The 25,835-nt window shown below is 44.1% G+C and overlaps 2 protein-coding genes across 3 annotated transcripts in view; one reads left to right on the top strand and one right to left on the bottom strand.

The window, feature by feature from the left end:
• The window catches only part of rps27a (ribosomal protein S27a), a 127,847-nt gene that overhangs the window by 84,880 nt on the left and 17,132 nt on the right, over positions 1-25,835 (top strand). The gene's annotated exons all lie outside the window — the stretch shown is intronic.
• The window catches only part of LOC137376408 (clathrin heavy chain linker domain-containing protein 1-like), a 94,222-nt gene that overhangs the window by 59,460 nt on the left and 8,927 nt on the right, over positions 1-25,835 (bottom strand). Inside the window, exons 4-5 of one of the 2 annotated variants that reach the window (XM_068044918.1) lie at positions 22,789-22,990; positions 9,930-10,045 (exon numbers count right to left, since the gene is read on the bottom strand). In XM_068044918.1, the coding sequence (XP_067901019.1) occupies positions 9,930-10,045; positions 22,789-22,990 (318 nt within the window). The remainder of the gene's footprint in view (positions 1-9,929; positions 10,046-22,788; positions 22,991-25,835) is intronic. The other variant, XM_068044919.1, reaches the window with a different exon arrangement.

The raw sequence follows: 25,835 nt of genomic DNA, 5'->3' as shown, positions 1-25,835 counted from the left end.
TCTGAGTGACAGCATTCTTCCTCCCAACACTGCCACACTTCCAGTGTCCTTGCTGTTGCCTGTCCGTCAGCCATCCTAGATTGCTGCTGCCAATGCTGAGGTGATGTAGTTCAAAGCCGGGCTTTCTAGGGCCACAGCTGCTCGGGGTCGTCCTACAAGGCCATCTGTAGTCTCCTGCACTAAAAGGCATCAGCCATGCTGCAGCCAAAGGAGTAGAACTGCGTAGGACCACTAGGCCAGGGAAAGGCACATGGAAGACAGGCACTAAGGGAATGCACCAGGTAAATAGTTGACTTTTGTATGGAATATTGGATGGTTTGTTTGATAAAGTTGATGCTTTGTGGCAGCTTTTATTTCAGCATTGAGACTCAGAGGATGGTCCATAACAGAGGGAAAGTTGTCGAATGTGGAATTGTGTTTGTATTCATTTGTACTGCAGTTGGACGTGGCAATCATGGTTGGCCAGAAAGAGAATATGTTGTTTGTCTCCTCCCTTCCTCCTCAGCTATTCACCGTATACGTGATGGCTGCGCCCTCATAATGGAGAGATTGTGCAGCATGCAGTAGACCACAATGAATCATGACACGCTCTGACGAGTATTCAGGGGTCCTCCTGAGCAGTCCAGGCAGTGGAAATGTTCTTTAAGCACCCTAATGGTGTGCTCAATGACATTATGTGTGGTAGCATGGCTTTTGTTATACGCATATTGCCCACGTGTGCTTGGGTTGCGCACCAGAGTCATAAGTAAGGTTGTTACTCTTGTTGCTTGGTAGCCAGATTCTGGCTTGTCATGGCAGCTCAAATATTGATGGTACAGTTGACTGGTGCAGAACAAAGGGCATTATGACTACTGCTAGGATACTGAGCATTCACCTGCATGATCGCACACTAACTGCACATTCAGGGAGTGGACATTTTGCACTTGCAGTACATCTCTGCATTTAGACGCAGTGCCTGCAAAGCCATGTGTGTGCAATCATTGGCACCCTGCACCATGAGGAAGCCCCCTATCCTGGCAAAATCATGTGCACACTCCACCTGCTTCTCTCTGGTCTGAGAGAATGCAATGTACTCCCCTCTCCTGGCATACAGAGTGTTAAGTCACCTCCCTTGTAGATCAGTGAAAGGCAAACTGGAAGATGTTACAGATGTCACCTTTTCCTGTCTGGAAGAATCCTGATGCAAGGAGCTCATGGCCCGGTCACCTATTGGCAGCGCTGTCCTCGCCCCGCTCTGATGCTGCAGGTCTGCATGCAGGAGGTGACAGGTTTCAGTGAGCACTTCCTTCGTAAAATGGAGACATCGCACAGTGCAGCTGAGGTAAAAGAATTACTCCCTGAAGCCCGAGTGGATAAGGCCTCCTGCTGACAGCCCTTCTCCCCCTCCTCCTTCTCCATCTGTGAACAATTTGTCCTCCTCTATGTTGCCTCTGCTCAATCACTCACATTCTGCATGCAAAGTAACTACAGCATCCATGACTGGGGACATGGTTTAAGCTGACCCCCTGAAATCAGAAGCAAGGCTTTCACCATGTACAACATCACTCCCTGCAGGCCTCACCAACATTAAACAGCAGTGGAAAACCCACAGCACTTCTACAAACTTAATAGGAGCCAGTAGAAATCAATCAGAAACTAACCTGAAAGTAGCTGATGAGCCTTTTAAAGAGATCTGTTGGGGTTTCTTCCTGCTGCTGAACACACATTCAGCTCTGCATGTTTAAGAGAGCCTTAGCTGCAGTGTTGAAATCAAAAATGTCACCACAGTGTCAAACCAGCATTACATGCTGACTGATCTGCCTACTTCTGACACATGCTCCTAATGCCTGTGCGAATGTCCTCATCAAAATAACATCAGGAAGTGTGTACTCATGGCACCAATGCCGTTTTGCAGCCAAAACAGCACCCAAAAATACAGGTGCCACACAGCTGAATTTTGCAGCATGCATTTTTAATCAGAGTGTGCAGTCCCCCATTTGCAAGTAACTTGATTCTAAATAACTTTCAGAAATTATAGAAAAATTACGGCACAGAAGGAGGCCATTCTGCCTATTGTGTCTGCACCGGATGAAAAAACTAACTGCCCAATCTAATTCCACCTTCCAGCACCTGGTCCATAGCCTTGCAGGTTAGAGCGCTTCAGGTGCATGTCCAGACACCTTTAAATGAGTTGAAGGTTTCTGCCTCCACCACCGATCCAGGCAGTGAATTCCAGACACCCACCACCCCCTGCGTGAAAAAGTTTTTCCTCATGTCCCCTATAATCCTGCTACCAATCACCCTAAATCTGTGCCCTCTGGTAATTGACCTCTCCACTAAGAGAAACAGGACCTTCCTGCCTGCTCTATCTAGATCCCTCATGATTTTGTACACCTCAATTAAGTCACTCCTCAGCCTCCTCATTCGAAGGAAAACAACCCTAGCCGATCCAATCTTTCCACATAGCTGCAACTTTCAAGCCCTAGCAACATTCTTGTGAATCTTCTCTGTCCTTTCTCCAGAGAAATTATGTCCTTCCTGTAACGTGGTGACCAGAACAGTACGCAATACTCCAGCTGTGGCCTAACCAGCATTTTATACAGTTCCAGCATTACATCCATGACTTTTGTGTTCTATACCTCGGCCAATAAAGGAAAGCATTCCATATGCCTTCTTCACCACTCTATCTACCTGTCCTGCCACCTTCAGGGACCTGTGGACATGCACTTCAAGGTCTCTCACTTCTTCTACCCCTCTCAAAGTCCTCCCATTTATTGTGTATTCCCTCCCTTTGTTTGCCCTCCCCAAATGCATTACATCACACTTCTCCGGATTGAATTCCATTTGTCACTTTTCCACCCACTCAACCAAACCATTGATATAATTCTGGAGTCTACAGCTATCCTCTTCACTATCAACGACACAGCCAATTTTTGTGTCATCTGCAAATTTCCCAATCATGCCTGCCACATTTAAGTCCAAATCATTAATATATACCACAAACAGCAAGGGACCCAACACTGAGCGCTGTGAAACGCCACTGGAAACCGCTTTCCATTCACCAAAATATCCGTCGACCACTACCCTTTGTTTCCTGTCACTGAGCCAATTTTGGATCCGACTTGCCATATTCCGCTGTATCCCATGGGCTTTTATTTTTCTGACCATGTGGGACCTTATCGAATGCCTTACTAAAATCCATGCAGACCACATCAACTGCACCACCTTCATCAATCCTCCTTACATTGGTGTACAGTAGTTAGTTTCTTTGTAACTTAAAAAATATTTAAAAGCATTTAAAAGATGTCTATTACTGTCCTTCCGCCTAAAAAAAAACTTACTCTTAAAAGCATCTTTGAAGACGTGCAATTAATGGACATGCGCCATGGTGATTAATTTGAACTGGGGACGTGGCCAGTTTTGTGGGCAGGGCTGGCATGCAGTGCAATGTTTTTCAAATCAGCGCAAAAAATCACAGAATCTCAATTTGCACTGGACGCACTTTGCGCTTGAAATTCCTCAATCTTATTCGCTGGTTTGGCTGATTTTGGGCAAGTTTCACTTGAAATACCAATGCAATCTAGCGGAAACTCCAGGCCATGAATTGCAAGGACTTCTACTCAATATTCAGCTTGTGTGCAATCATCTTCATATCTATATTACATAATTCCAGTCACAGCCCACTTCCCTGGCAGCAGTCATGATCCATACATTTTACAGTAGTCCATTGGTCCATCGTGCCTCCATTATTTGCTGATATCCAAAACATCAAAAGTTGAATCCAGAAGACCAAGGATACCTGCAGCAGCCTTACTCATAATCACTCACTATTTGCATTCTCAAGTCATTTTAAAAGGCAAGCAGTAGCAAAATCTCCATTTGCCTCAGGGTCTTCCGGTTGCTGTCCATAAAGAGCAGCAGGAAGTTTTTCTGACCTAGTGCTCACCTGCAAGCCCTGGTTAAAAAAGATTGTTACCTTTCTGGTGCCTTGAGATGTTTGCTTCCTGTCCGATCCCCAATCTGAGGAAGTTGGATGCAAACCCTAATGCCCGCTCTCTGTGGACATTTTTAATTTTGGGCCAGGAAAATGATACAGGAAGTGCAGTGGCATCACTCCTACCTCATTTGCATTTAATTTCAATGCTTGCATCTGTCTGTCTTCCCTTGGGAAACCTCTGGAATTGTGCAGAAGTACAAAGGAGGCAGAGACCTATGATGCCAGGTCTCCACCCCTTTTTCCTCTGCTTTATTTCCAGGAAATAAACATACTTCAGGCACAAAGTGGAGCAAAACTGGCCTTTATGTAATTTCAAAGAGTTGACTTGAAGGATGTGGTAAAATGGAAGATTTTTTTAAAGCAGTCACTCCAGTTTGCATTGTGAAGTACTGCAGCAGCTACAAAGTAACTACTTATATATTTTTCTGCAAATTATATAATTGTAAATAAATTATGTCAATAGGTGTTGGCTATATGAACTGTATTAAGAAATTGGTATTTTCTACCTTCTGGATTGACAGGAAACATAGGAGTCCTAAGTAAGCTCCAGTGTGCAATATTATTACTCTAATAAGTGTTAGAAAGGCAAAATACAGTGGATGCTGGAAATCTGAAATATAATCAGAAAATGTTGGAAATGCTGGATGATTAAATGAGCAAAAGAATCATTACAAACACCAAAATGAAAGCAAAATACTGCAGATGCTGGAAATCTGAAATAAAAACAAAAAATGCTGGAAATACTCAGCAGGTCTGGCAGTATCTGTGGAGAGAGAAGCAGAGTTAACGTTTCAGGTCAGTAATCTTTAGTTCTGTTGAAAGGTCACTGACCTGAAACATTAACTCTGCTTCTCTCTCCACAGATGCTGCCAGACCTGCTGAGTATTTCCAGCATTTTTTGTTTTTATTATAAACACCTGTTGTCCCAAAAAAATGGGAGCAGTGGTTATGATCTGAAATTGTTGAAGTCAGTGTTGAGCAAGGAGGTTGTAAAGTGGTTCGATACCGCATCATGAACAGTGAATACAGTACATTATAAAAGGTGGGGTTGTGGTCCAAGGGTGGCAGGAATAAAATGCAGTCTCCTCTACATTGGGGAAGCAAACGCAGATTGGGTGATCACTTTGCTGAACACCTCCATTCAGTCCGCGTGTGACCCTGAGCTTCCAGTCACTTGATATTTTAATTTTCCATCCCAATCTCACTCCAACCTCTCTGTTCTCGACCACTTACACTGTTCCAGAGAAGCTCGAGGATGCTCGAGGAACAGCACCTGATCTTACAATTAGGCACTATACAACATTCCAGACACAACACTGAGTTCAACAATTTCAGATCATAACCACTGTTCCCATTTTTTTTGGACAACAGGTTCTGCTAATGATTCTGCTGTCATTTAATCTCTTCTGCCTTCCACCCCATCACAGATCCTTTTGTTCTTTCCTCCCCTCCCCTTTCCCTACCTCTGTGCTTGCTTCAAACATGTTACATCTGTAAAATTTTCCAGTTCTGATGAAAGTTAACACTTCCTCTATCTACAGTTGCTGCCTGGCCTGCTGAGTTATTTCCAGCATTTTCTGATTATAAATGTAACTGTTAGTCCTGGACTATGCTAATTCTGTACAGCAGAGAGTGAATTAGGCAGGTTTAATAGGTGCCATCTGCTGCGAAAAATGTCCAGTATTGCCATGAGAAAACCATATTGTGAAAAGTCTGATCCATGTGATTATAAACAGTGAAAATACTAACAATACACAAAGAAATCCCTTTCTACACAGTAGAATTCCTGCTAGTTTGCGCATATTTTATTAGAACAGTCTGGATGAAATCTGCCAAACGAGGGAAAAAGATGGGGGAATTTTAAACAGCAGTTACATTAAGCATAACTCAGATTTCCATAATCTTTAATCCTGGATTAAAAATCATTTCACCTGAAGCTGCCCAGCCCACAAAATTGGCTACTGTCCCAGGTTGAAATAATGAGAAAGACGAATTTCCTCCAATTGCACGCGTTCAAGAAGGGTATTCAAATTGAGCTTGTTTTCTTAGGCATAAAAGGCATGTTTTGAAAGTTTTTACATGTTAAAAATATTAATTTACTAAGTAACTGACAAATGAACATCAGTGAAACTAATATGTAATTCAATATAGTTTTGTAAGTCACTTTCCATTATTTAAAATCAGGTTTGACTCAGGTAGAGGACTAAATACTTTTATTAAAAATGCTTATGTTTTTGTGTGAAACCTATTTTCAAACAACACCAGGTTACAACTCTTAAATACAATGAATATTGAATAAAGATAAACAATTGCATTCTATTATGCTGACCGATTGCAGTGGTTCATGGAAGATTTTACATTTATGTTGATGGAAACTAATTTTATCAGAAATTTCAGAGCGGAATTTTATTGCAAAATACCCGCTCACAGTGGGGGGAGGGCGGCTGAAGCGAGTCAGGGACCCGTTTGTTTCAGCAGTGGGCTTTGCCGTGACTGTTTAACTCAGCTATGGCATTAGCTCCCATTTCCGGATTTCCCGACCAGTGACAGGCTGGGGGCATGATGACGATCCACACATTTCAATAGAAGAATTTGTATTTAATGGGACCCCCGTAGGGGTCAGAATGGTTGCATCCTGCATTCTTCGAAAAGGCAGAAGAAAGAAGAATGATGGCAGGAAGATATTGGAAGGCTGCCTCCATCCCTGGTTCTCTGACTCTTTGGAGTTGATGCTGGAGGCAGTAAGGTTAAGAGGGAAATATTGTTTCCCACATAGGGAAGAAGAGACCAGCCACCCAAACCAAACAGATATGGCTGGAGGTCTCAGAAGTTGAGAGCAGAAGGACTGTAGTCCCTTGCAGCTGGATACAGTACTGCAAAAGGTTTAGTGACCTAATAAGGGCAGGAAAGGTGACTGGCATAACACTTGTAGGTGCCGACCCTCACACTCTGACTTCCTCAGCATTCTCCTGCACAGCACTCCTCAGAACAACACACCTTGCAGATTCACTCATTCTTCGCTCTCCAGGCACCACTTCACATCCCCATCTGAACAGCCAACACTTGGCGTGGCACAGTGGCGCAGTGGTAATACCGCAGCCTCACAGCTCCAGCGACCCGGATTCAATTCTGGGTACTGCCTATGCGGAGTTTGCAAGTTCTCCCTGTGACCGTGTGGGTTTTTGCCGGGTGCTCCGATTTCCTCCCACAGCCTAAGACTTGCAAGTTGATAGGTAAATTGGCCATTATAAATTGCCCCTAGTATAGGTGGATGGTAGGGGAATTGAGGGAAGGTGGGGATGTGGTAGGAATATGGGATTAGTATAGGATTAGTATAAATGGGTGGTTGATGGTCAGCACAGACTCGGTGGGCCGAAGGGCCTGTTTCAGTGCTGTATCTCTAAATAACTAAAATAACTCTCACCCTCATCTTATTAACAGCTCACACCCACGCCTCACAGTATCACAAATGTTGTCATCCCATCCTCTCCACACATTCCACTTCTCATACTGATAACTCTCTGCTTTCTCACATTGCAGAAGAGTGCACACACCAGGTAGAGGCAGAGAACGGGGTTGGACCTTCAGTTGTAGCCACATTGACCACTGTGGAGAAACGGGCTTTAGGGATCGGCAAGGTGACACAGTCTATGGGCATAGGTGATGGAGAGATGGGGGGATCTCCCACATACCTGGAGACAGCATTAGATATCACACTGCCACTTGGCACATAACAGTTACTCATGCTGAACGGATGTCACCACTAACTGAAATATCATGATATGCACAATGTAGAGTTTGAACCCTTTCCCTATGTCAACAATAAATCATGCCTTTCATCTCCCATAGGTCCTTCAAAGGTGACAGAGGGGCAGCAGCGGGAGGAGTCCTCAAAGGAAGGTGAGCATTCTGAGGATGTTCTATCACATGACTCATGCGCCCTCACCAGCGCAGATATACATACCTCAGTGTGCATTGCATTAGAGATTGTCACATGAGGCAGGTGCTGGAGACAGGGACAGCATTGGAGGGTTCCCACTGGAGGGCTTAGGAGTCTCCAAGCGCTGCACAGCTGGACATAGATACTGAGCCTGCGGAGTCGCCCAAGAAAAAGGTACTTCTGGAGCAGCAACAGGAAAGGTGTGTGCTCGTGTCAGCATTTCCAGAGGCTGCGCGCACCCCTGGAGAGAGACTGGAGGAGTCCATTTCCAGCCTGACTGCCATGATATCTCAGGCATTTGAGCTGATGTCCACCTCCATGGAAAAAGTGGCCACCTGCATGGAGAATCAGACACGGCAGGAAACCGAGTGCATACTGGCCCTGACCAACAGCCTGCATGCTCAGTCAGCTACTTTACATAGGATGGAGGAAAGCCTTGCCTTGGTGGCTCAACAGCTCACTGAAATGCAGCCAAGTGCTCTCCAGCTCTTGGAAAGCAGGGAAGTGCAGATGGGCTATGAGAGGGAAGATGGAGAACGGGTACATGGAAGTGGGGATTCTTCTCGAGCTGCTCCCACTTCTCATCCCTTACCCTTGATCCACTCTCCAGAGCCTCCCATGCTGCCTCCTGCCCCAGTGACAGAATCTGCCCCTGCAGAGGTGCAGGTGGGACAGTCTTTGGCAGGGCCCTCACGGACTTCAAAACCCAGAGAACATCTGCCATGGACATCTCATCTGTCAGGGCAGGGGAACGAACAGCCTGCCTCTCGCTCTGCCGAAGCCACAGGGGTTGCACCACATAGGAGTAATAGGAAGTGGAAGAGGAAGACTTCTTAGTTGCACTTGGGTGTGCATAACAATGTTCGTGGCATTATGTATATATTTACTTAAATGAATCAAATACTCACCTTGGCAAACATGGCAACAGTCACCTGGGAGATATACTTGTGGGCAGCTGATTGTGAAATCCTGCAGATGTCACCAACAGATTCCTGCAAGGAGCCAAAGATGAAGAAATTCAGGGCTGCAATGACCTTGACACCCACTGGCAATGCGTGCCTTCCTGGTCCTCTTGGAAGGAGGAGGCTGCACAGTCAGCATGACCTTCCATGAAAGCCTGAACTTCCCGAGGCACATGTCGAGGAAGCTGATCCTCTGCCTGTATACCCTGTGCTGAGGGTATTGCCTCCTTTGAGCTGGAGCTCTGTGTCTGTCCCTCGGCCCTGAGAAGCAGCATGTGACTGCGGAGAAGGCAGTTGCTGTTGGTGTTATTGCTGCTCCTGCTGATGGTGATGCTCCTCTTGTTCCTCATCGGAATTCCCTGCTATAGCTGCATAAATTGTTCCCACGTTTCAGTGAAGGCTGACAGCAGGGCAGATCAGATCAAGGTGAGTAAAGTTCAAGATAGATGAAATGACTTCCAAAAAGTTGGAAATCACCTGTCAAGCAGTTAAATCAGACTCTCAGAACAAGTGCTGTGCGCACAAGCCTTTCATACAGTCAGGCCAACAGCTATGCTTTTTCAGGCCTGTCAGTTTCATTGTTCAATGACTCCCCACTGTGCTCTCGTCTTGTTGATCCTGGAAAGTTCCAAACAGCTCTGGAAACCTGTGTGCTAGCAATAAAGCCAGAATTCTGAGTTAAATCACTGACTCAACAGCTCCACAGGAGTTTCCCGATCGCCTGGGAATGCACATCCGTAAATCCAGAAGTGGATGAGATCATGTTAGGTTTGCGACCAGCCAGAATTTTTCAGCCATATAACCCACATCCCCCGCCCCCCTCCATCCGTACCTGAACCCGCCCCCCACTTGGCAGTTAAAATTTTGCCCTTGAACTGTAACCTAACCAACACAATTGTGTGTGCAATTTGCACCCAATTTCCCAATTGGGCCCAAAGTGCAAATTTACTTTCATACATTTATTGAATGGTACCTATGTAACAAATTTTCAAATCTAACTTTAGATTGAAATTAAACTACAACTTAAAATAAGAAAAATATAAAGCTGTACCTTTCAGAGATAGTGCTTCTGTCAGGGTTGGCAAAATGAATTCAGCGAGAGAAACACTTTTATCCGAATACCCCCAAGCAGCAACTGCATCTGCTACTAGCTTCAGTCTCTTGTATCTGGAATTGTGTACAGAGATTTTGTCAAATGTTTGACAAGACTGTCACTTATGAAAAACATTAGGTAAAAATAAAAGCGGTCAGAATTGTTTCTAACATAAATAAAATTTTAAATATACAAATTATTTTTCATACTAAAATTTCACTTTTGCAAATTATAATCTGATCAGAGAAACAAATTATATATAATACATACGCACAAAGAAACTTCAAAAATAGTGTGGTTTTACCCAACATCTCCCTCAAAAGTAGGCTTGATTGAACTTATATTTCAGAAAAGTTCTGGGGTGCAAAATTCCATGTGCAATGCACAGCGTTCCCATGCCCGTGCACAGCGTTCCAATGCCGGTTCAAATCGAACCGGGTAAGACACAAATTTGATCTACCCACCTCAGCTCCATGAGTTCAGAGAAAATACCTGCTGGTCTCCCAAAGCTGCCGGTGAGCTCCACAGCACGAGGTGCCAGCAGCATTGTTTGCCGATCACTTGGTACAGGCAGCCTGCTTTTTCTTAAAAGTAGACTGCCTCTTAAAGGGAACACGGAAAAAAAATTGCTGCAATGGAAATTCTTGCAAACTGAACACCGGGGCGCACAGAGGAGGCAGACTGACAGCTCACCTGAGGGCGAGGTGGCAAACAAATACTGTTGCACAGGACTTAGATAAGGACATCAGTGGGACAATATGGAGGACAGCAATGAATGGACGTGCACACCAAGATGCTGAGACACTGCCATGGTGGGATTTGAACTCATGTCTCCAGATCATCAGTCCAGGCCTCTAGATTATGTTACGATACCCCTATATTCTTGCAAGTAAAATAAAGGTCTGAGAAGTTTGATAGCTAAGATGCTAATGAGCTACTTTTAATATTGCTTCCTCATAGATAGGCTTCCTGGAACTCACCAGTGAAAGCAATTGAGGGGGCTGAAGCCATGACAGGGATATATGCTAATAAGTACTGACTACTCACAGCTACTTTCTGATCTGCTTGTGTGAAAGGAATTGCTCACAGTACTTGTGCTGAGATTACTTCACACTTTGGAAGTGTCAGCTAGACTTTGGTTGCTTGGAAGTCTGATCTATAATTTATTTATTTATTTAGAGATACAGCACTGAAACAGGCCCTTCGGCCCACCAAGTCTGTGCTAACCAACAACCACCCATTTATACTAATCCTACATTAACACCATATTCTCTACTACATCCCCACCATTCTCCTACCACCTACCTACACTAGGGGCAATTTATAATGGCCAATTTACCTATCAAGCTGCAAGTCTTTGGCTGTGGGAGGAAACCGGAGCACCCGACGAAAACACACACAGACACAGGGAGAACTTGCAAACTCCGCACAGGCAGTACCCAGAACTGAACCCGGGTCACTGGAGCTGTGAGGCTGCGGTGCTAACCACTGCGCCACTGTGCCGCCCAAATATTAGCATGAGTCCCGCTTACACTGTGTTACTTTGGACCTCAGATGAGAAGCAAGATGACCACCAGCAGCACCAGGAGCTGCATCACCAGCAGCCTACTATCCACAGAACAGCAGCTCCACAGGAGAGAGGAGATCAGCAGAGAGGTGAAGCTCACAGGAGGCTATACCCAGCACATAGGATCTACAGGTACAGGACAAGCTTTCTTGATATGTTGGAACACCAGTGTCTCAGGAGGCTCAGGATGTTGTGTCTGATGGTGGAAGACATTTGCAGCCTTCTGGAACAAGACCTACTGCCAACTGAAACTGGTGGCCATGCTTTACCAGTGGCTGATAAACTCACTGCCCTCAACTTTTTTGCCTCTAAATTCTTCCAAGGTGCTGCCAGAAACATTTGCAGGATCTCACAGTCGGCAGTGTACAAATGAATAAGACAGATGACTGACCGCTCCTTTGTGAAGTCAGCAATTATGACAACTTTGCCTGAGTTGACGCCAGTCAGAATGAGTGGGTTTGCAGCTCTGTCTGGCTTCCCTCAGGTGCAGAGGGTCATCAGCTGCACACATGGCAATAAAAAGGACTTATAGATCACTCAGGAGTCTTTGTCAACTGCAAGGGCTTCCAATCCATCAATGTGCATCCGGTGTGCAATCACAGAATGAATTTTATGCAGGAGATTCGCAAGATTCTCAGGCAGCTACCATGATGCTTTCGTCCTAGAACACAAGAAATAGCAGAAGTAGGCCATATGGCCTCTCGAGCCTGCTCCGCCATTCAATAAGATTATGGCTGATCTAATCTTGGTCTCAACTCCACTTTCCTGCCTGTTGCCCAGCCTCCTCAGCTCTCTGGGATAGAGAATTCCAAAGATTCACAATCCTCTTAGAGAACAAATTCCACCTCATCACCATCTTAAATGAGTTGTCCCTTTATTCTGAAACTATACCCCCTAGTTCTAGATTCCCTGACGAGGGGAAATATCCTCTCAGCTGCTACCCTGTCAAGCGGCCTCAGAATCTTACATGTTGCAATAACATCATCTCTCATTCTTTTAAACTCCAATGAGTATAGGCCCAACCTGTTCAAACTTTCCTCATAACACAACCCCTTCATCCTATGAATCAACCTAATGAACTCTCTCTGAAAGGCTTCCAATGCAGCAGTCCACCCTCCCAAATATCTGTGCACCTGGAAGCAGAGTTACCAGCTGGGGAATACCTACTTAAAACTTGGCTGATGACATCTCTCAGAAACCCAAGGAATGAGACACAGGAGCGATACAAAAATGCCATCAGGTGTGGCACTGAACGAGCCATCAGCATGCTGAAGATGTGCTTCAGATGCCTGGACATATCTGGAGGCGCCCTTTAGTACGCACCAGCTAGGGTCTCCTGAATGGCTGTAGTGTACTGTGCACTTCACAACATTGCGCAGCAGAGAGGTTTGAACCTTGTGGAGGAACAAGGCACAGAGCCTCCTCACATGATTCCAAGGAAGAGGAGGGGGAGGAGTAGCAGGCGGAAGCTGATGTGGGCAATGTATCATCAGAGGTGCACATTGGTACCTGGGATGCCCTCATTATTGCAAGGTTCACTTAGATAACCACAAATCTTGGTACACACTCTCCTGAATACTGCAGTAACCTTAGTGACCTCCCTTATGCAATAGTGGAGAGAAAACTGGGAGACGTTGTAAATATCACCTGCTCCAGCCTGGAAGAAGCCCGACACATAAAAGTTCACGCTCACAATCATCTTTAAAGCTACTGGCAAAGTCATCCTCACCCTGCTCTTAGGTTGCAGTTGTGGCTGCAGCAGGTGGCAAATTTCAGTGAGGACGTCCTTAGTAAGGCACTGTTCCTCGCTGAGGTTCAGGTAGGGGAATTGCTTCCCGAAGACGCTGCATGGATGTGACCTCCTGCTGAGAGTTCTTCACCCCCTCCTCCTCCTCTCTCTTCCAGCAGTTTGTCCTGCTTTGTGTTGTCTCTTCTCATTCTCCTTGTCATGGTGTAGTCCAAGGAGGATGCACCCCAGCAAGTGGTTTGTGCAAAATCCTTGAAGTCAGGACAAAGTCCTTCAGCCACACCACTCCCTGTGGACTTTAGCAACTCTAAAGATCACAAAATCACAGAACTGTTACAGCACAGAAGGAGGCCAAGATCTCGAGAAACCACCAAATACATCTACGATTGCAGCAACAGCCAATCAACAACTAACCTGAAAGTAGCTCATGATCCACTTAAATAGTCCTGGTGTGGGGTTCTTCCTGCTGCTGAATGCATGTTGAGCTGTGCGTGTTTAAAAGACTCCATTAGCTGGAATGTGAGTTCCAAAGTAGCAGCACTAGCGTCAAATCAGCATTTACATGGCTACCAGCTGAACAGCAGAAGGAGGAGGAGGAAGAGGAAGGGAGGAGGCAACCAACACAACCCCTATCTGGCTGGGCTATCTGCGCTTCTCTCAACCGACTGTGATACCAGTAAATGCAATCCCAATTCCCCATTCATTAACAGTCCAACACCTTACTTTCCCTGCTACTGACCATCATTTCATCCGTTTGGCCACAATGCAAAAATTAAAGTCAACACACAATAAACATTCCAAATCAAATTTATGAATCAAACCATGCCATATTGCACACAAACCTCAGCTCATCACCCTTGTGCATTGCCCGTCCTCCTTGTGCCTTTGCTCATAATATCAACCCACTAACCCATAAATAATGAAGCAAACTCTTCAAAATCAAGAGATTTAGAATAAAAATCATAATTTTTTCAATCATAAACCAATGTGGATTGACAGTTGGTTTATAAACCTCATCAATAACTTACAAAAGGTTTATAACTGCATCTGAAAATGATTTATAAAAAACTTTTTAAAATCCTACCTATTATCCCGCATGTGTTAAAGAAGGATCCGCCTCCTGCCACAGTCGCTATTATCTGAAACAACTGTCTCGTTATAGGATGAAACTTAATTCACATGTCCCAGCTTAATGTATTCTTTCTTTCTTTCTTTGGCCTCCTTGTCTCGAGAGACAATGGGTAAGTGCCTGGAGGTGGTCAGTGGTTTGTGTAGCAGCGCCTGGAGTGGCTATAAAGGCCAATTCTAGAGTGACAGACTCTTCCACAGGTGCTGCAGATAAAATTGGTTGTCGGGGCTGTTACACAGTTGGCTCTCTCCTCGCGCTTCTGTCTTTTTCCCTGCCAACTGCTAAGTCTCTTCGACTCGCCAAGCTTTAGCCCTGCCTTTATGGTTGCCCGCCAGCTCTGGCGATCGCTGGCAACTGACTCCCACGACTTGTGATCAATGTCACAGGACTTCATGTCGTGTTTGCAGACGTCTTTAAAGCGGAGCCATGAACAGCCGGTGGGTCTGGTACCAGTGACGAGCTCGCTGTACAATGTGTCCTTGGGGATCCTGCCATCTTCCATGCGGCTCACATGGTCAAGCCATCTCAGGCGCCGCTGGCTTAGTAGGGTGTATATGCTGGGGATGTTGGCCGCCTCAAGGACTTCTGTGTTGGAGATACGGTCCTGCCACCTCATGCCAAGGATTCTCCGGAGGCAGCGAAGATGGAATGAATTGAGACGTCGCTCTTAGCTGACAAACGTTGTCCAGGCCTCGCTGCCGTAGAGCAAGGTACTGAGGACACAGGCTTGATACACTTGGACTTTTGTGTTCTGTGTCAGTGCGCCATTTTCACACACTCTCTTGGCCAGTCTGGGCATAGCAGAGGAAGCCTTTCCCATGCGCTTGTTTAATTCTGCATCGAGAGACAGGTTACTGGTGATAGTTGAGCCTAGGTAGGTGAACTCTTGAACCACTTCCAGAGTGTGGTCGCCAATATTAATAGATGGGGCATTTCTGACGTCCTGTCCCATGATGTTTGTTTTCTTGAGGCTGATGGTTAGGCCAAATTCATTGCAGGCAGCCGCGAACCTGTCGATGAGTCTCTGCAGACAATCTTCAGTGTGAGATGTTAATGCAGCATCGTCAGCAAAGAGGAGTTCCCTGATGAGGACTTTCCGTACTTAATTCACATGTCCCAGCTTAATGTATTAATACATTAAAAATACCTTTATTTACAGTGGACTATTATCATCTACAAATTAGAGGTATTCAAAATACGACAGTGGCAGTTAATACAAACGTATCAATAATAATTGACAGGTAAAGACTCTTGGTCAATCCAGTCTCTCCCACACAACTGCAATACCTTGTGTATCACTAAATACAACAACAACTTGTATTTATATAGTGCTTTTAATATAATCAAAAGTCTCAAGGTGCTTTTCCAAGGCATTACAAAACAAAATATGACACCAAGCCACATAAGGAGATATTCGGGCAGATGGCCAAAGCTTGATCAAAGAAGTAGGATTTAAGGAGTGCCTTAATGGAGGAGAGTGAGGTAAAGAGGCAGAGAGATTTGAGGGAATTCCAGAATTTAGGGCTCTTCATCCATAAAATGTAAAGATTTCAATGATCAGTTTTAATCATTATTTTCATTTGCAATTATCTTGAAATAATTTAGTATAACAAATGAACACTGTCATGCAAAGCAGGGCGGGGAGGGGATCTGCAGATTCTGGTGACAACTGTACTTTGTACACATTCCAGGCACCAAGTGGCACTTACAGAACGAGCTGGACCAACTTCTGTCACCCACTTATTGATGCAGGCGGTCAGCCGGGCCCAGTAACTGGGCAACACCCTGAAGCCCAGCCCTCCTTTCAGGAAGGCAAACAAGCATCAGAAACACTTCAGCAGGAGACTGATAGAGGGATGCCCTCAGCCTGTTGCAATCCCAGAAAGTCCAAGTGTAAAACACCCTCATCCACTGCCACTCTCAGCCGGTTGATCTTCTGAAACTGCTCCAGTATCCCAAGGACGCTTGGGAGAGACTCGCCTCTTGCTCACGCCCCAGCCTGTGGTTCCAATACTCAATGACCGTGCGCACAGTTCTAGAATGAAGGTACAACTGCACTGAAGCTTGGGGGTGCTGCGCCAGATAGAAAGGCAACGCTAACACTCTGGCCCCCTGGCTCACCATCTTCAGGAAACTCTGGCCCACTGAGCTGAGCCCCGGCACTCCCGGCTCATTGTCTCCATCCTTTTACCTGCAGGATAGTTTAACTTCTCTTTAAAAAGAAAGCCAGTGGCAGCTTTGGGGCTTTGCATAGCTGTTCTCTATAAGCAAGTTGCCAGTCACCGGAGAAACAGCAACCCACTCACAACCTGGTTCCCCAAGCAAATGCTAGCAATAGAAAAATCGCGAGATTTCACAGCCCTCTCCCAAGATCACAAGTGAAGCTGGATTTGGCTCAGAAATCATGTCTCTCATGATCAAATTACAAGAGTTGGCATGTCTGCTTTGACTGTCCCAGCTCCTATGCAGTGCCACCCCAGTGGCTGCACCATGGCTGGTGGAAGGCTGCTGACTTTCAGTGGGGGAGACTGCAGATGCCCTTGCAGGAAAAGCTCGAGCAGATCTGGATCTAGATGGCCCAGCTTTAGACTGCACCATCTCAACATGGGCGGCAGCAGTCTGGGCTGGGTGGCTGACTGGCAACAACAAAGGCACTGGTGCAGTGGCAGTGGTGGGAGGACAAGTGCTATCATCCTGAGAAAGGACAGCAGTTTTGTGCTCCATGGAGCCACTGTCACTCCCTGACAGGGTGGCACCTCAGAAATCCTAATTATCTGTTGGGAGGACAGATTGCTGGACTGCTGCGACACCCTTCAAGCCCCTTTGAGTAGTGGCATTCACAACCATAAGTGCAGCAGTCTAAGCTTGCGTGGCAACAATCTCAGCTTGCATAAGAGTAGTCTGAGCTTGCATGACAGCAAGGTAAGCTTGCATGACAGCAATCTGACCTTGCATTACAGAAGGCTGAACTTTCACTGCAGCACACAGACCATGTCTTCTGCTTATGTTGAAAGAGAAGCTGAGACATTGACCAACAGACCTTGCATGATGGTTGGGTCCACAAGTGTTCTCATGGAGTTGGCCACTGTGTTACACTAGAAAGGATGGGCTGCAAGCTCTGTGCAAGGCCATGTGGAAGATTGATGCTGGATTCCTCCATGCTCCTCAACAGTGACCAAAGGCTTTCTAGCAGGTCTGCCAATGCACCAAGTATTTCATTCTGCGTACCTATCGGCCTTCTTGTGTAAACTGCCCCATTGAAGTTCTCAGCCGAACCTTCTGCAACAGAACTCATGTGTGAACTTGCCCTCTGGCGAGTTGCCACCTGCACTTTCCTTGTCCCCTGTCCTAGCTGTCCAGTATCTCGCCACATGCAAATCCCACCCTAAGTTATCTTCTAAAGTACATGCAGTGTCAGTATCTGAGTTGGTGGTTGTGAGAGTGAGAGCAAGTGACAGTATTTCTTCATCATCCTTGCCTTCTTGCTCTTCCATCACTGCCTACCCAGGTTGCAGTTCTAGGGTATCTGAAAGGAGAAAGGCACAAGGATAGGTTGTATTGAGGGGAGCAGTGGAAAGCAAGAGGTGCATGCTTACACCATCTGTAGCTTGCAAATCAGAAGAGGTTGTGGGATAAGGGGGACATGGAATGTGAGGAGGATCAGGTAAGAGGATACCATCATCTTTGATGTTGCAGCCTTGCCACTGGCCAAGGGCTCAGCAATGGCTGCTCCAATGGTGGTGATACTTGTCCCTTCCAATAGGGTAAGGACATGCCGTGCCTGTTCTCCTGACGGTTAGATCTTACTGCTACCGGTTATGTGCCAATTTGTCCTACAAGAGAGAGGGAAGTGTGTCAGTGAGTGTGCTGCAATGTGCTTGTGTAATCTGGTTGACATGGTTGAATAGCTGGCAGTATGTGCATGATGTGAGATATGGGCGTGAGGTTTGCAGGCATTCTAAGTGTGTGAGGGTGAGATGAAGTTGTGAATGTGAAGTATGACTCATGTTTAATAGAGAATATTGGTAGATTGCGCATTGAGCAGTGTGTGAGGCTAGTACTGAAGTTGGTGGGATATGGCATTTAAAGATACATTCACTGACCTTGACCACTTGTGTGAGGTCATTGAACTTTTTAGTGCATGGCATCCAGATTCTTGGGGCTAGACTCTTGGCACTAACCACCACAGCGATCTGGTCCCACCATCTTTTGAGCGTGTGTCTGGATGGCTTCCTGGCCCCTGTGGGTGGATCACATCTCTCCTCTTCCCCACCTCCTCTACCAAGGCATCCAATCTAGCATCAGAGAACCTTGGAGCACACTCTCTCCTCTGTTGTGCCATAATTCACTCCTCTTCCTGTTCAATCTCGCTTCCACAAACAGTTCCAGCACTAGCGCTGGCCAGTATGCACTTCCCCTTTAAGAAGTGCAGGCTAGTTTTAAATGGTGCTAGTCTCAGACGAACTTGGATCCCCTGCTGAAACATGCAGCTATTCAACAGCACTGGCTACATGCAACAATCATGCAATTTAGCAGGCAGCATGAAGTTGGCTTTAATTTAATTTAATTTAATTTAGCTCATAGATCTTTTGAATTCATTTTCATAATTTGCCATGGTAGTATTGGAACTCATGATTGCTAGGTTGTTTGTTCAGTAATATAACCATAATATTCCTGTACCTATACTTCTTGTCTGCATTACTTGATTTCCTATAGCCATGTTTCTGTCATACATTTGTGTCAACTTTTTTCCATTATAAATTTCCAGTCCACATTTATAATGGGATTTCCTTATACACACTGTAATTACATATTATGGTCTGTGGACTTTCACTCACAGCTCCAGCATCATCTGTTCTTCAACTATATTGAGCAAAGACAGTAATAAATGTTTAATTGAAGTTTTTAACTTTTAATTTTCTTTCATTTAAAATAAATGTTTACTTTTAAATGCTTGTGACTAAAGATTGCTTGATTTTGGCGCTTCTTCAATCATTCTACTCTATCTTCTCTTTCTTTTCAGGCCTCCTGGATGTCTTGCCATTGATGTCTCTCCCACTGCTTCCCATTTTGCTTCTCCTTCATTATCTCTTAAATAAGAATTTTCCCCAAGACATGTACATAGACTGTAGAGGAATGACAGAAGTTTGGGCCTAGCTCAAGAAAAACTCAGGGAGCCAAACAGCTCTGATATTCATTGTGTACAAAAACTGTGAGGAAGAAGACAGGCTGCAAAACCTGAAGCAAATTAGAACTCCAGGGAAAAGAGCAGTCTGCCAAAATCCAGGGAAACATGAATTTAGTGCTCCAAACTTAGACTAACAGTGTAAACGGGTAGACCATGAGGCACCAATACAATGACAGCTGCTTTTTGGGTGGTTTCAGCAGTAAAGATTGTGGTTTCAGCGATTGCTAGGGGAACAACTAGAACCAGTCTTTGGGAAATTATGAGTCAAGGAAGAAATATATTATTCAGTTTTAATTTTCCTCTAAACGTCCAGCGAGTAATTCAGTAAACACTTATTCAATTTAAAAAAATCTCTGGTCCACACATTTTTAAAAGCTTATTTGTTTTAATTTTTAACCTGTCCCGGTTCCTGTCCAGCCTGTTTTCCTTAGAAGCACCTCCCCCCACATCTTTGTTTTGCATTATATAGCACCTAACAACCGTAGGATGTCCTAAAGCACTATAAAAACATAAGAACTTAAAAAAATAGCAGGAATAGACTATTCGGCACCTTGATCCTACCCCACCATTCAATACGATTATGGCTGATCTTCTACCTCAACTCCACTTTCCTGCCCATTCCCCATATCCCTTGATTCCCTGAAAGATCAAAAATCTGTCCATCTCAGTCTTGAATATACTTAAAATAGAGCATCCACACCCTCTGGGGCAGAGATTTCTAAAGATTCACAACCCTCTGAGTGAAGACATTTCTCCTCATTTCAGTCCTAAATGATTGAACCCTTATCCTGAGGCTGTACCTCCATGTTCTAGATTCCCCAGCAAGGGGAAACAACCTCTCAGTGTCTACCTGTCAAGCCCCTTCAGAATCTTGTATGTTTCTAAGAGATCGCCTCTCATTCTTCTAAACTCCAGAGAATGTAGACCCAATTTACTCAATCTCTCATCATAGGACAACTCTCTAATCTCTGGGACCAATTTAGTGAACCTTCATTGTTCCACCTCCAAGGCAAGTATATCCTTCCTTAGATATGGGGACGAAAACTTTGCACAGTACTCCAGGTGTGGTCTCACAATTGTAGCAAGACTTCCTTATTCTTGTACTCCAATCCCCTTGCAATAAAGGTTAACATGTCATTTGCCTTCCTAATTGCTTCCTGTTCTTGCATGCTAACTTTGTATTCCTCGTATGAGTACACCCAAGTCTCTCTGAACAGCAACATTTAAACATTTCACCCCTTTTAAAAGAATAGAAAAGTATTATATTTTATTACCAAAGTGGATAACCTCATACTTCCCCACATTCTACTCCATCTCCCACCTTGTTGCTCACCCACTTAACCTGTCTATATTTCTTTGCAGCCTCTTTGTGTCCTCCTCAAAGCTTACATTTCCACCTAACTTTGTATCTCAGCAAACATAGATACGTTACTCACGGTCTCTTTGTCTAAGTCATTAAGACAGATGGTAAACAGCTTATGTCCCAGCATTAATCTTTGCTCCACCAGTCACAGCCTACTTCAAAATGCCCTGTTTATTCCTTATCTCTGTTTCCTGTCCATTAACCAATCCGCTAACCATGCTAATACTCCATGAGCCCTTATCTTGCACATTAACCTTTTGTGTGGCACATTATTGAACGCTTTTTGCAAATCCAGGTATACTACATTTACTGCTTCCCCTTTATCTAACCTACTAGTTACATCCCCAAAAACTTCAATAAATTTGTCAAACACAATTTCCCTTTTTTAAAACCATGCTGATTTTGTCTGATCGCACTGCGATTTTCTATGTACCCTATTAAGACTTCCTTAATAATAAATTCCAGCATTTTTCCGATGACTGATATCAGGCTAACTGGCTTGTAGTTCCCTGCTTTCTCTCTCCCTCTCTTGAATAGCAGCATTTGCTATCTACCAAGCTGCTGGGAGCATTCTAGAATCTAGGGAATTTTGGAAAATCATAACCAGCACATCCATTATCTCTACAGCTACCTCTTTTAGAACTCTTGGAAGTAGGCCATCAGGCCCTTGGGAATTGCTGGCTTTTGGTCCCTTCAGTTTCTCCAATGCACTTTCTCTTCTGATGTTAATTATCCTAGGTTCCTCAGTCTTCTTAAACCCTTGCTTGCCCTCAATTTCCAGTATATAATTTGTGTCTTCTACGGTAAAGATAGACACAAATATTTATTCGTTCAATGTCTCTGCCATTTCCTTGTTCCCCATGATAATTTTTCATGTCTCTGCTTCTAAGGGACCAATGTTAACTTTAGTTACTCTCCTTTTTATGTAGTTGTAAAAGCTCTTACAATCTGTTTTTATATTCCTGGCTAGTTTACAGCCAATGAAGTAATTTTACAATGTAGTCACTGTTGTAATATAACATAAAGTGTTAATGCAATAAGCCTGCAAGCACCGCTTTCCACTTTCATTGGCCATCTCAATTTATAAGCAGGCTGCTCCTTGTTCAAATAATTAATATATTATTTTGAATGAATTTATAAACTGCCTGTCCCTAATTAACCAAGTCATTGGAAATAAAAAAAAAATCTGAAAAAATGTAAAACAAGCTGCTGATTCACTATCAACCGTTAGAAACTATTGCATAAAGTAAAAATCAGTCCCCCAATGTCACTTTTGTTTTCCTTTCTGCTTCCTTTCCTTGCTGTTCCCTTCAACACCATATTGGTTTGAACCCTTCCCAATAGCACTAACTATTCTCTGAGAGTGCGCATTGGTCCGAGCCTTATTCAAGTGAAGCCCATCCATTCTGCACAAACCACCCATGCTCTCAATGTGACCGCAATGTTCCAGGAATCTCAATCCTTCCATTTTATACCATCTCTTCCACCACACATTTAACTCTATCTATTCCTGGGAAGTAATTCTGAGATTATTACCCTGAAAATCCTGGTCCTTATTTTATTTTGTAACTGTTGGAATTCCCTTTGCAGGATCTCAATATTATTTCTTCCTATGTCGCTGATTCCAACATAAACCATTACTATTCCACATCCCTTTCCAAAACCTTTGGTGCTTGATCACTGATGTCCTTTGTCCTGGTATTTAAATAGATGAAAATTCCAAGCCTTGGAATTTATTCAAGAAATAGCTGTAAAGGACTGGCAATTTAATTGCTACTGTTCTGATCATCATTAGACAGCAATAAAATATTCTTGCTAAATACCTGAGTTTTAGTTGCTTATTCACCATGACCAGCTCTTCCCATTGTTGCATTTTCTGATTAATTTCTTGGCTTAAATTAGTTTTGACCTGGACTGGCACATATTTTGTTTCTTTTGCAAATATTAGCTCCTTGAGTCTCTTTTCCAGTTTCCTCAGGTGCTTACACAGATCCTCCAGATTTACAGACTCCTGCAAAGTCAGACCTATTATAGAAACAGAACAAAAAGGCAACAGATTCCAAGCACTGTATTGCACCTTAAAAGTCCTGCTGCTGCTTCCTGTTTACATGAGAAGTCCTGCCTACAGAATGCAGGGGCTGTAATTATTCAATTAGTGGTAGGAAGGGCCTTGACAGATGACAAACAAGTGCTAACATGCTGGCAAGGCCCCAAATGCTGTTAGAGCAATTCCCTACCATTTTCCCAATGCACTTCTAAGCTATTAATAGAACATAGAACATAGAACAGTACAGCACAGTTGAGGCCCTTCGGCCCACGATGTTGTGCCGAACCTTTAACCTACTCTAAATGATTTCTAACAATAAAAATAAAACATGTGATTTAAATTAGACTGCAGGAAACAGTGGCAGTTCCCCAATTCCATGCTCACAAGGAGCACAGGCTACAATCAGAGCTATAGGGAGAGGTCCGACCCTTTATATCCCGACTGTTACGTCTTCTTGTTGTTTTCTGGTTCCCAGATGTTAGAAATAATCACACTTTAAACTTAGAAAGGCTGGAGTCTTTGTTTAATCATTCATCCACCATGCTGCCTGCTGTAGGACTGGTGAAACTAGTTTTCTGTTACATATCACTTGATTCTCCAGTGCAGCCTTGAATGTGGCCCCAAGACTTGCAGGTGATAGGTAAATTGGCTGTTGTAAATTACCCCTAGTGTAGGGAGGTGATAGGGAATATGGGATTACTGTAGGGTTATTATAAATGGGTGGTTGTTGGTCGGCACAGACTCAGTGGGCCGAAGGGCGTTTCAGTGCTGTATCTCTAAATAAAAAAAAATATAAAACAACTAGTCCTTAGCTAATTAGTTCTTAGCACTTTACAGATGGTATAATAATACATAACATCCCTCTTTCTTTAAAACATAAAGCCCCTATATCAATACAACTGTCAATATAACTAAAGAAGATTATCAACAGACTTTTGGAAATAATCTGATCCCTTTTTTTAAAGAGTCTTTTATAGCGTGTATTCTTTTTCTAAAACATATTATTCATGGTATCGCTTGGGTGGTCAGATGTTGTGCCTCCATCTTGTAGACTTGGCATTTGTTGCTCTCGCGGTGAGTTGGCACACTGTACAGGCAATGTTGTGTCACTTGCTGGGGATGTTGTTAATGTTGTCTCGCTGGATAGTGATGTTTTCGGTATTGTGGATGGTCTTTTCTGTTGTTCCAGCTCAGGTGGTACGTCGAACATGGATTCTGTTTCTTCTCATTTGGTTACCAGTTTCTGTCTCACTGATATATGACCTTGGGGTCTCAGCTTCGCCAACAACTTTTGCTAGGCTCCAGGTTTTCATGATTGGATCCTGTACATGTACAGTTTGTCCTTTCAACAGCTTGGGTAGGGATTTAGCATACTTGTTGAAATGTTGCTGTCCTCTTACTTGTGCTTCAGTGAGTTGTTGTCTCACTTCCTCCTGGTCATTTGAAGGATGTATTTTGCTTGGCAGAGTAGTCTTATATTTTCTTCCATTCAACAGCTCTGCAGATAATTTCATTTCAGCCTTGAGAGTTGTGGATCGGAGTGACAATAAGGCCAGGTTTGGGTCTTCCTTCGTCTCTTGGCATTTCAGAAGTGCTCTTTGGACCGTCTGGATATGTCTTTCTATAAATCCGTGTCCCCATGGGTAGTGTGGTGATGAGGTGATGGTGTTGAACCCATATTTGTCAGCGAATTCCTTAAATTCTCTGGATGTAAATTGGGTGCCATTGCCACATATTAACCTTTCAGGAATCCCTTGCTCAGCGAACAGAACTCGTGCTGAGATGATTGTTGTGGCTCTCAAGCCTTTCACCTTCCTGATAAAAGGGAACTTTGAGTAGTCGTCTGCGACTATGAGATACCATTCTTGATTATGTGTGAATAAATTGATTCCTACAGTATGCCATGGTCTGGGTGGTACTTCAGTAGCTATCACCTCATCTTTTTGCTGTGTGTTTCTGTACTTCTGGCATACATTGCATGTAGACACCATATTTTCGATATTTTTGCATATGCCGAGCCAATACACAGTTGATCTGGCTCTGAGCTGACAGTTCTCCATTCCCATGTGGCCTTCATGTATCTTTTGGAGAAGTTCTTCCTGCATTGTTTTGGGCATGATTATTCTGGATCTGGCTAAGAAAACACCATCTTCTAGTGAGATGTCATCTCTGATAGACTAGTACTGCCGAATTGCTGGCTGTGTGTGCTGTATCTTATCATGCCATCCCTGGATCGCTTGCTGAGATAGCAACTGTACCTCCTCATCTTTGCTGGTCTCATCTCCAGTTTGACTAAGTTTTGGTGATGTTACATTCAGTAGGTGATGAATCTTTATACCTAGATTTCCTAACTCGTGTTTCTCCGTGGTGACAACTGAGATAGGGCGTCTGCCAGCACTATTTCTCTTCCTAGCTTATATTTCAGAATGAAATCGTAACTCTGAAGCCTCAAGAGTAACCTCTGCAGTCTTGCTGGTGCTTTACATAGATTTTTCTTGTAGATCTGCTCCAGTGGTCGAACATCACTCTCCACTATGAACTTTCTCCCACAGAGATATGTGTGGAACTTCTCACATCCATACACGACTGCCAAAAGCTCTCTTTCTATGTTGGCATAGCTTGTCTCACCTGATGTTAGAGCTTTGGATGCAAATGCTATTGGCTTTCCCTCTTGTACAAGTTCTAACCCCAGTCCTTTTGTGGAAGCATCTACTTGCAGAGTAACAGGTTTCTTTTTGTCATAGTATGACAGACTTGTCTCCTTGCATACTACCTTTTGGTGAAACTCTTGTCATGTGACTCTGACCACTAGTACTCTACATC

This window comes from Heterodontus francisci, chromosome 13, assembly GCF_036365525.1.
Source record: "Heterodontus francisci isolate sHetFra1 chromosome 13, sHetFra1.hap1, whole genome shotgun sequence".
Classification (NCBI taxonomy): Eukaryota; Metazoa; Chordata; class Chondrichthyes; order Heterodontiformes; family Heterodontidae; genus Heterodontus; species Heterodontus francisci.
This window is presented reverse-complemented; position numbering and strand designations above follow the sequence as displayed.